At 45.1% G+C, this 11,714-nt stretch overlaps 1 protein-coding gene across 1 annotated transcript in view; it reads right to left on the bottom strand.

Annotated features, from left to right (window-relative positions):
- Nucleotides 1-11,714, bottom strand: part of SLC49A4 (solute carrier family 49 member 4) — a 108,921-nt gene that overhangs the window by 27,040 nt on the left and 70,167 nt on the right. Inside the window, exons 7-8 of the mRNA XM_030884814.2 lie at nt 10,745-10,812; nt 6,689-6,816 (exon numbers count right to left, since the gene is read on the bottom strand). Of these exons, the coding sequence (XP_030740674.1) occupies nt 6,689-6,816; nt 10,745-10,812 (196 nt within the window). The remainder of the gene's footprint in view (nt 1-6,688; nt 6,817-10,744; nt 10,813-11,714) is intronic.

The following is an 11,714-nucleotide window of genomic DNA, read 5'->3' as shown; positions in this document are numbered from 1 at the left end:
CCCTTGATCATGCCCTACCAGGCCTTCCACACCCACCTCCCCACCAATTTGGATCGATTGTTGCCATTTGGGAACTTTTTAATGTATCTCATTCAAGTATAGTTTTGCAGGATATAGTGTTCTTGGTGGATCTTTTGTTTGTTAGTTTTTTCTCTGCTGTCAGCACTTTCAATGCTCTACTGGCCTCCAGTGATTGTGAGGGAAAACTGGTACTTAATCTTAGTGGGAGTCCTTTATATGAGACTGCCTCCTTCTCACCGCTTTCAGTATTCTTTCTTTGTCATCCTCGAGAGCCTCTCACGCTGCGTCTTGGTGCAGATCTCTCTGGGTTGACCTTGCTTGGGGTTCTCTAGCAACTTGCATTTGTAGAGTCATGTTCTTGGTTACACTGGGGATGTTTTTTGTCACTATTTCTTCAAATGTTCGTTATGTTCTTTTATTTTCTCTCATCTCCTGGACTTCCCAATGTTTACAGTTAGTCTCTGTGGCCCCATAATTCCATTAAACTGTGCTCCATCTTTTTGGCTTTTGTTCCTGTTGCTCTTCGGCATCTGTGATTTTAACCATCTCATCCTCTGGGTTGCGGGTTCTTTATTCTCTGATTACGTTTGTTGGCAAATCCTCCCTGTGTTCCTCATTTCAGTTACCGTCCCTTTCCGCCACACTACCTTTGTGTAAGATCGTCATTTTGTTCATGCATTTTTCTTATTTCTTTTAGTTTTTGTCTATACTTGCCCTTTACTTGTTTAACTTTGTATTTTAATGTTATATTCGTCTTCTTCTTTCTCATGGGGTGTATATTTGGAGGGGCTTTGGTTACTCTGTTCCTTGTGTGTCGTGTAATTCTTGGGAGAACTGTCACATACAATGTAGCATGCCTTTCTGAGGACGGTCCTGAAGACAGAGAACAATGAACACAATGGCTGCCACGAGCAGAGGTGGCTCAGTTAGCGTGTAAGTGGAGTAGTCAAGACCAAAGATCATGGCTTTTGAGTTTTGGGGTTTGTATATACATTTTGTTGACTTTCTGGAGGGCCCCAAAGCAGCAATGTCTGCTTGTTAAGAGAATGCTTTGAGAAACGTACAAAAACACCCCGGGAAGCAACAGAAAACCCTTGTATCAAACAAGGGCCATTTTCAAAAGTTTTGATGGGGTATCATTAGGCACCCACCTTACAGCTCTGAATTGGCTCATGACTTCACTTTGTTCCTAAATATTAAAAACGCTCAAGGGCATCTATTTTCTTCAGCTGATAATATGAAAAGGACGGGTTAGAGCGACAAGGTTAAATTCCCGGGACCCTGAGTTCTTTAGCGATGGACTAAAGGGCTGTTGTGTTTGCTTATAGAAAGAAGTGTCTTCCAAGCGATCCAAATTGGTGGGGAGGTGGGTGTGGGAGACCTGGTAGGGCAGGATCAAGGGGAACGTAAGTGCTGAAATCCTGGTGGGGACTGAGCATGATAGTGGGACAGGAGGAGAATCAATGGAAATAGAGGAAAAAGCTGGGAGGCAAAGGGTATTTATAGAGCTCTAGATAAAGACATGTACATATACAAATATATTATATGAGGATGGGGAAATAGATCTATGAGCCTACATTTATAGGTTTAGTATTAAGGTAGCAGAAGGACATTGGGCCTCCACTCAAGTACTCCCTCAACACAAGAATACTTTCTTCTAGTAAATTGGCATTCTATGATGCTCACCTTCCCGACACAACCGCTGATGACAAAGCGGGTGAATAAGCAAATGTGGTGAAGAAAGCTGATGGTGCCCGGCTATCAAAAGATATAGCGTCTGGGGTCTTAAAAGCTTGAAGGTAAACAAGCGGCCATCTAGCTCAGAAGCAACAAAGCCCACATGGAACAACATATCAACCTGTGTGATCACGGGGTGTCGAACGGATCACTGAAGACAAATGGGTGCATAAGCAAATGTGGCGAAGAAAGCTGATGGTGCCCGGCTATCAAAAAGTATAGCGTCTGGGGTCTTAAAGGCTTGAAGGTAATCAAGCGGCCATCAAGCTCAGAAGCAACAAAGCCCACATGGAAGAAGCACCCCAGCCTATGCAACCACGAGGTGTCGAAGGGATCAGGTGTAAGGCATCATCAGAACAAAAAATCTTACCATAGTGAATGATGGGGGGAGTGCGGAGTGGAGATCCAAAGCCCATTAGTAGGCCACTGGAGATCCTCTTGCAGAGGGGTCTCGGGGAGGAGATGAGCCAGTCAGGGTGCGATGCGATGTAACAATGATGAGAAATACAACCTTCCTCTAGTTCCTAAAGGTTTCCTCCCCGCTCCCACTACCATGACTCGAATTCTATCTTGCAAGTCTGGCTAGACCAGAGGAGGTACACTGGTACAGATAGGAACTGAAAATACAGGGAATCCAGGACGGATGAGCCCTATAGGACCAGTGGTGTGAGTGGCAAAACAGGGAGGGTAAAGGGAGAATGGGTAGGAAAGAGGGAACCGATTACATGGAACTGCGTGTGACCTCCTCCCTGGGGGACAGACAACCGAAAAGTGGATGAAGGGAGACGTTGGACAGGGCAAGATATGACAAAATACCAATTTATAAACTATCAAGGGCTCATGTGGGAGGGGGGAGTGGGGAGGGAGGGGAAAAATGAGGACCTAATGTCGGGGGTTTAAGTGGAGAGAAAATGTTTTGAGAATGATGTACAAATGCGCTTTACACAATTGATGTGTGTATGGATTGGGATAACAGTTGTATGAGCCCCTAATAAAATGTTAAAAAAAAAAAAAAAAAAGAAAGAAGTGTCTTCATCTTGTTGGAGCTCATGTTGAGAATCAGTTTATATTTTTAATTTTTATCTTTTAATTCCATATTTCCCCCCAGTTATGGTCTCCTTGTTATGTTGGCTGTGGGATGTACCCTCCATTCAAACGGCGGGCCTCAAGGTCAACTGTAAGGTGGAGGAGACGGCCTCAAACTGCTCCCCTATTGGTCCAAGGGAGGCAAGCAGAGGGCTGACTACTGGAGCGGAGCCTACTTCAGGGCCCCTCTGAGGCAGTTTGCAACGGTCAGGCACCTGGCAGTTACAGGTGAGGGCGCAGGTGTCATGCTCTGGTGAGATTTCCATAGAGGTCTGCCTGGTTCCTGTGAAAGTCCCCCCACCCACCCCCCGGACACCCCCACACTAGATTGTACTCTATTAGTCCACCCTCCCCTTGACACTTCTGTTCCCTAAGCAGCAGCTGCCTCAGTCCAAAGATCTCAGTGCCAGTCAGAATTGAGGGCAGACCAACCTTAACTGACCTCCAGGAATGCCTGGCCTGCTGGCTTCGGAGGCCAGCCCTAAAGGGTGTGCAGGGAGGCGGGAGGAGTGCTGACGACAGGAGCAGGGGCCTTTGGTGGCAGACTTGGAGGTGACAGTGTCTGGGTGGGGAAGGGGCTGTCATGCTCCAAACAGAACCTTTCCTGGAGGATGCTGCCTGTGGGTGTAGCACCCATGAAGCATGTCTGCTTCCTCGCTGCCCGAGTCAGTGTCAGTCAGCAGTCCTCAGCACCAACCATGCGGGGCAGTAGACAGATCTGGACTGACCCTAACCCCCTCCCCCCAGGAGGTCTGTCCTGTTGGTCTCCGAGGCCTGAGCTAGGGGCACAGTCTGCTGGCAGACTGTACTGTAAGAGCCTCCACTGACGGGCCTTCTGCTGCCAGCAATGTCTCGATCCGAGAGGTGCTAGCACACTCCAAAAATCCCCCCAGGAAGTCTGCCGTGCTGCTATCAGACTACGCTAGCTATGGTGGAGCCCACACTAGAGGCTTGCTCCTTAGCACATGGCCGTCTTAGTCAGTGGTTCTTAGCACTACTTGAAACGGGGAGCAGACAGACCACAACTGACTCCCAAGGGGCTCTGTTCTGGTTTCAGAGGCCTGCCTGCAATTGCCAGTGTCTGGGCGGGGGAGGTGCTTGCACGCTCCAAAGGAAGGGTGGGAGGCCGGGGCCCTGTCTTTTGGCGCAGGTAGAGGCTGTGGTGGGCAAGGAAGCAGGCTCCTTCTGGGCTCACAGGACAGCCGTGAGTGGCTGAGGAATCAAGGAATGGTAGGAGGATGTTTCCCCAGGTCCTGTGACTCATGGACTCACTGAGTCTGGCCTATCTCTGTTCTCTGCTGGTTTACTCGGCTCCCCAGCTCCGAGTTCCTTAGAGCCAGCATCATTTCTTTGCCCGTCTTGTTCCTTTGTGCCCTTCGTGGGGGAGCGCTTCTGCAACCGTCATCCCAGAATCCTCCTAGCGGTAATCTTCACAGGAGCACCTGGCTGGGTCTTGTCTCCCACGGAGTGGATAATGGGTTTGAACCCCCAGGGTTTAAATGGTTAAACAGCCAAGCACAGAACCGGTGCTCTGTCAGGGCTCCTTGTAAAAGTGGTAGAAATTCTCCAATGTGTCTCTTTGAAAGACTTGAAGCCTCTGGTGTGTACACTGCTGGCTCTCTAATTACGGAGCTCATAGATACGAATCAGGGGACGTGCTATTGTTTGGTCGGTTCTGGCTCATAAGGACCTTGTGTGACAGAACAAAACCGTGCTCGCCCGGCACCATCCTTACAGTTACTGTTGTGTTTGAGTCTATTGTTGCAGCCACCGTGTCACTCCAGCCGCTGACCTTCTAGTACCAGGGAGTGTAGCAGCCCTCACTTGTACGTAGACAAAAGGAACCCTCTTTGTCACGAAGGGCACGCAGAGAACACACATGCCACTCAGCAACACGGCCTCTGGAGAGCCACTTTGAGACGCTAACCTACCACAGCTAATCGAAGTCCTCACTTGTTAAACAGTCCCACAAACACCTAGTCGAGCATAAGCCGAGTTTTTCAGCACATCTTCTATGCAGTGTTTGTTGTAAAATTAGGTGTCTCGGCTGATATTCGGGTTGGCTTATACTTAAGTATACACAGGATGTCATGTTTGACAAAGCTTGGACTTTATCCTGCGCAAAAAGCTGCCCCGTGGAAAGGAAAGAAACTGCTGGTGTAAGCAAGGAGGATAAAAAACGTTAAAGATAAACCAAACCAAACCCATGCATCTTAAACCTTCTGGTGGAAGGAGGCCAAGGAAACACGAGAGTCCCTGGTGGTGATTTTGTAGACTTTGTGCAGCAGGCAGAGTAACGACCACCCTCCAAAGATGCCCACGCCCTGACGCCTGGAACCCTTACAGCATGAGGGAGTCTTCAGAAGTTCGTGGACATATTCTGCTGGCTTGTGCTTTTATCCTTCTACGTACTTTCTGAAGCCCTTTCCAGTGTTACTTGACATGGTAAATGACGTTGAGGCTGCAGATGGAACTCAAGTTGGCAGCTAGATGACCTTGAAAGCAATAGACTATCCTGGATAACCTAGGTGGGCCCAATGTAACCCCAAGGGTTCTTCTAAGTCAGTGGTTCTCAACCTGTGGGTCGCGAGCCCTTTGGGGTCAAACGGCCCTTTCACAGGGGTTGCCCGATTCATAACCGTAGCAAAATGACAGTGATGAATTAGGAACAAAAATAATTTTATGGTTGGGGGGGGTCACACAACACGAGGAACTGTATGAAAGGGTCGCGGCATGAGGAAGGTTGAGAACCACTGGTCTAGATGGAAGGAGGAGGACGAGGAGGCAGGAGAACAGGGATCAGAAGGACATGAGACCAAGCAAAAGAAGCACAGCTATGCCATGTGACAGCCATGCCATGTGGCAGCCATGCCGTGTGGGGAGGGCTGGACCCGATGTGTCTGGCTTGGAAGACCGAGACCCGGTCAGGGTGTGTGGTCTGTTCTACCCGTGGGAAAGGCAAAGAAATGAGATTCTCCCTTAGAGCCACCAAGACGGAACGCAGCCCTGCCCACACCTGAATTTTAACTCACACAGACCGCGTTAGACTCCTCACCCACAGAAATGCAGGTGAGAAGGTGTGTGTCTGAGAGCACTGAATTTGTGGTAACTTGTCGCAGCAGCAACAGAAAACTATTAGGGCCCCAGTACTGTTGACAGGAACAATAAGGACAACAGCAGCTACAAATGTTCCAGATCAATGAGATGAGCTAAGCGACCGAGCTACGGGCTACACAAAACCCACTGTTCCCAATGCTCTGCTGCATTCAAAAAGCAATGAAACTAGACATAAAGTGAAAGCCATCGGGGCTGGCTCGAAAATTGTTACTGAAGTGTACTCAAGACTTCATCTTTTTTTGGTCTTTGTTAAATGTTTCTCACTGCTTAACAATATGGCTAGAAACAAGATAAAGATATTGGTATATTTTCATGAACAGGATAATGATATTTGTATATTTTTATCTGTATGAATTTAAAGAATATATAGACCTTTACAAGCAATCTAAGCTTTAGGGTAACGATCACACTATACTTATTTTCTACGTGCAAAATACCAATACCAAGATTTTTAGCTATTTTTTAGACTCTCTTTACATAGGATGATGGTTTGATAGGCCCATAAGGATATTAACACATATTCCTCTTTATAATTTTAACAATTACTTACGGAAAGCCAGAAAAGTCCCACTTTCACGGCTTACTTTTTTAAGCTGAAACATTATTTATTCAAAGCTCAAACGTTGGTTTAAACTGGAATGCAGAACTGATAGCTGGACAAGCCAGCCTCCACCTAATTCACAATAAAAATTCCTTTAGAAAGACAGACAGACAAATCTGTGCTCACCTGTGTTTAAAGGCAGGTAAGTGATGCTGTTTAGACAGGTCAGGGTGAACCACGTGGACGAGAGTGTGGCCCCGGAAAACAGGAGGAGAAGAATGAGCTTCAGCATGCCCCTGATAAAGTCCGCAAACCTGAAAAGAAACCGTGTTCCTTAATCTTAGCTGGCTTGGCTCGTACTATCGAGATCAGTGACACACTTCCATTACAGAGCAATTACGCGAATGATCTTCCAGCTACTCTTTTAAAAGCAAGGTGTGTTTGATTTTAAGATGTGTGTTTGTGATTTCCACGCCCTTCCTTTATTCACTGAATGGATTCTGAGTTTTAAAACGCTACTTTTATTTTCTATCATTTAAAAATATTCTATTATAGAATATACATAGTCTATAATTTTAAAATAGGTTCATTCGTTGGCATAAACTTACAAATACGGTTCTCCCCAGATGCGCGCTGACGTAGAATAAAAACAAACGCCTAGATCAGAGGCTCGAAAGCCCTGGGTGGCCCGGCCTATGCCTCCACTCTCCCTTCCTTTACTATTACGCTCCAGTAGGGAAGCCCTGCTTCCATGTGTCGGGGACACCGAGGCCGTTCCCCATATCCCACAGCACTAGACTCATCCCATCTGCATGGGATGCAGGCACTCCCACATCATCACACGACTTCCTCCAGCCAACCCTTCAGATCACACTCCCAACAGAAATGCCCACCCAATCTTAAGAAGCCCTCTCCACCTTTTCTCCACATGTTTATCTTTGTCACATTATTTATCTGTTTGGAAATTCACTGGTTTCCTGTTCCTTCTGCCTTCCCGTGAGCTTCATGGGAGCAAGAGCATGGGACTGGGGACAGTGAGTCCCCCAAACCCCACTGCCCGGCATCAATGCCCACTCATGTGGGGGAATCGTCAATATGTCCAAGGCTGTCAATATTCTCCTTTTTTTCCTTTCCCTTTTTATTTATTTAAAGTTTCGTTGACATATGATTCACAAAGGTTTACATATATTTGAAAGAGTTGTGCCATCATTACAAGTAATTTTAAAGCATTTTCTTCATTCTTGTACTAGCCCCCCATTTCCCTCAACCTCCTCTGCCAAGATTCTAAGAAAATACAGTGAACCCTCGCCACTTCACGCTTCAACTTCCGCGGCTTCACTCTATCGTGGTTTTTGCGTAACAGCACCCACTGCCTACACCCGCTCCTTCAGAGGAAAAAGACGGCGACCCACCTGTAGAGTACATCCCTTAAGTCATTTCATAGGCTATTGATTACAGTATTTGTAAGAACTATGTATAATAATACTGTATGTGAAATATGTAATACTGTAAACTAGATGCCATAAATAATATAATAAATAATAAATGATAATTGTAACATCCAAAATGTTTTACTGCATTTTCCCTTTTTTGTTTAATAAATTGAGTAATACGAGTGTAATGGTGACTAAAGGTTTTTTTTCATGTCCTCTATGCTCTAACTACGAAAATATTTGATTTACAAATAAGGAACCCTACTTCGCGGAATTTCATTTATCACGGTAGGGTCTAGAACTGATTAACCGCGATAAACGAGGGTTCACTGTATTAGCAATCTAGTTGTCGTCTCTCTAAATTTACCTATCCTACATTTCATATAAAGAAAACCCTAAAACAACAACAAAAAAGCTGCAAATAGTTACAGAAGTAGGCTGCCAAGCCTTCCTCGGCAGAGCACCTGGTAGGGTTCACCCTCCAACTTTTGCTGAGTAGCGCACGCGTTCACAGCTCTACCACCACCTCTGGAATAGAGAACGATAGCCCACAAACTCGTTACTACAGTGCTGCAGCATTTTAACTTCTCAAATCCCTCTGCTCTCCTAACTTCACGTGAAAAGAAAGGACGATGGGTAGAAATGCTTATCCTTTAGTTAGCTATACCCAAAGGGGTTTCTATTTGTCACCTGCTCTTTGTCATGTGTTGCCTAACTGTGGCTTGTGGGTGAGCTGCTTCCCTCTGCCTAAGCACAGTTCACTGTCTTCTAGAATTGCTCCCATTGCAGAAAAAAACAACTCATAAGTATCCAACATTCCCTCCTCGGCTTTGAACTTGTCAACTGGCTCTTGTTTCTCTTGTATTATGCGACTGCCCTGAGTACTTTCAAGACCGTCTTCTGTCCTGCACATACCTGCGGGGCTATGGTGAGCCCTGTTTGCAGGGCCTAAGAGGAACTTCCTGTGGGAGCGGACGCCATCTTTTGGTGGGAAAAATGAACGCGCCTTTGTCAGGTCATTAAGGCTTGTCCTCATTTACACGTTTTCAAGGAGAACATTGCAATGGACTGTGAACAAGTTGATAGAAATGTTCCTCAGAACATGTGAAAGGCTGTTTAAACTCCCTGTTCACCAAACACGCTTCTGATTCATATTTCGGCATTCCGAGTAAACTTACTCAGTGGGTGTAAAAGAACAAAACAGCTTTCTGGTTTGGATGGGAGCGGAGTTGAATGAAGTGGAGTATCAGTAAGTGTCACAGGGCCTGACCACCCAGGGCGCACCTGACCGCGGTGCTCTGCTGTGGGGTCTCAGTCTTTTCACTGGGACTGTGCCATCACAGTAAGTAGACTGGTAGGATCAAATTAGTACCAAATTGGTCTGCAGCAACATAATTCCAGAAAGCTTTTAATATCATTCAACAGACTCAGGTCTCTAAGAATATTCCATTTCACAGACCCCAAAGGCAGTGCTAAGAAAATAATGTTACTCCTGCTTTTAAGACCAGGAGGTACCTGAAACTGATTTCAGGTCCCAGAGGAAAGGCAGTTCTTCTTAGAACTTCCACTTCAACAATTTAAAAACATAAAAGCCCTTGTTCTAATTTTTCCCTCCAGTGCTATCTAAATATAGTTAAAATGGAGGGTTTGGAGAAGGAAAATACAGAGAGAAAGGAGCGTGAGATGTCATTTCTCAGACATAACGGTTAATGGTTCCCTCTTTGCCCTAGCTGGTGCTCAGAATAGTACTTGATCAACGATGACTCACAAAAATTGGCTGGAAGATTTAATTAGAAAAATTAGGTTTGATTCTTGTCAAACGTGACAGGTCAGTGTATTTCAGGATCAGTACAGTGATTTCCCACAAATAGCTACCTTCCTGTTCCTCTTCTTCAGCTTTTTAGATTTTATTCTTACCTTTTCCCAACTTATGAACCCTTCTATTGGGTGGTTTAGAACTTACAATCCCATCTGTTCTTTCATTATCCCAGGAACAGTAAACAGAGTGTAAGGTCCGTGCCAACGATGCGCAAGTATTTAGAAATTGAGGTGATTTACATACCTTATTTGATCTCCCCAAATATGTAATTAGATTCTTCCCTTCTTGCCAGAGTTGATTGCTCAATTTTGTTTTTGATTAGATGGAGTAAAGTGTTTTAGTAAGTGAATGAATATTATCTCTTTGAAAACACTAAGAATAGTTTTATAGGCAGTCAGCTAAAAGAGTGACATTTCCATTTCTTATTTTAGAATAAATGAAGCCGCTGTCTTTTCTTCTAACTCATTCTAAAATTGTGCTGTCATAATGGGTTAAGATCAAAGGAGTGCGTTAAAACAGGAAGTCTTTATGGACATTTAAAAAAATCAAAATGGGCTAACCATAGGAACATACCTGCCCAAACAGGGGCCAGAAACAAACACGTGTCAAGCAGGGTGCTGCTTGTTCACGGGAAGCTCTGGAGGTGTTCTTTCAAAGGACTTGCTTTCAACTCCTTTCTGTACTAGTCCGACCGACTTGTTTGTAGACCACCCTTCTCTTGGTTCCATTTATGGGTGCTATGCCCTAATCATGCTCACTGGAGCACGGCCCTGGACTTGCAGAAAGACGTTCAGAAGACCCATCCTTGAGGTTCTTGGAGCAGCAATTTTCCCTTCATTTTTCTGTAGCCTGAGCAAACGTACTTTGCTGCCCTGTGTCTGCCTTACTTTCCTCTGGTTTCTAAATGTCTATCTAGGGAAATATTCTTTCCTGTAGGGCTTAACTGTAACAAAAGAGTCCTTTCACATGCTAGACATAAAATCTTCTTACCTTGCCATGGCTATCCCAACAACACAGCCTCCAACTATGGACCAAAATCCAATCCAGCCAGCATCTACCTGTTCAGAAAGTGACAGACGATTTTGAGTACATGACTAGCATGCTGTAATTTAGAAAGAATGAGGAAAATAAAGCTCCTCTATTATAAAAAGTTCAAGCTAAATGACAACAAATCTAGGAACCACTACTAAATAAAATGGATACAATGAAAGGATTCATGTGTGACTCATTAGTACAAGCAAGTATTTGCGTCTCACGTGCCCCTGATTAACTTTTTAGTGCTATATTTACATTATTTTCGTTGCTACTTCCTAACTGTAATTTTGCTACTGTTATGAATCAGGCGACCCCTGTGAAAGGGTCCTTTGACCTCCAGAGGGGTCACGACCCACAGATTGAGAACCACTGCATTAGACGGTCCTGGACAGAAGGGGAGAAAAATGTGGAACAAAACTCCAACTCAACAAGACTTGGAGCAGGAGGAGGAACGGAAACAGAAAGCACAGGAAGGAAGTGGAATCCAGGACGGTTCATTGAGGGGACTGCATTGAATGAGACGAAATGAAATGTGCATGAATGTTGAATGTAAACTGATGTTCTGAGCTGTAAACCTCCACGCAATTCACAGTAAGAAGTTAACAAGTGTACAGGCCTTGATGGAGGATATGATGAGAAACAATGGTTTCAGATTTTGGTATTTTTAGTTAACAAGTTTCCTATGATTTTTATAGCAATAAAAAACATTCAGGAAGTCTGAATTCTCCTAACGATAAAACTATAAATAAAAACGTTTGCTCTAAATTGAACTGTGCTTCCTCTCCAAATATGAGTTGGGAGTCCTGATCCCTACGCTTGAGGACGCACCACAATCTGGTAGCAGGATGTTCTCTGTCGTCTTCATGACAGTGTGAGGAGCGTGTGTGTGTGTGTGTGTGTGTGTGTGTGTGTGTGTGTGTGTGTG

The sequence above is a fragment of the Echinops telfairi genome, unplaced genomic scaffold (assembly GCF_000313985.2).
Source record: "Echinops telfairi isolate 266 unplaced genomic scaffold, ASM31398v2 ScPeMD7_17;HRSCAF=63, whole genome shotgun sequence".
NCBI lineage: Eukaryota > Metazoa > Chordata > Mammalia > Afrosoricida > Tenrecidae > Echinops > Echinops telfairi.
The sequence above is the reverse complement of the archived record's forward strand: the minus strand, read 5'-3'. Positions and strand labels throughout refer to the sequence as shown.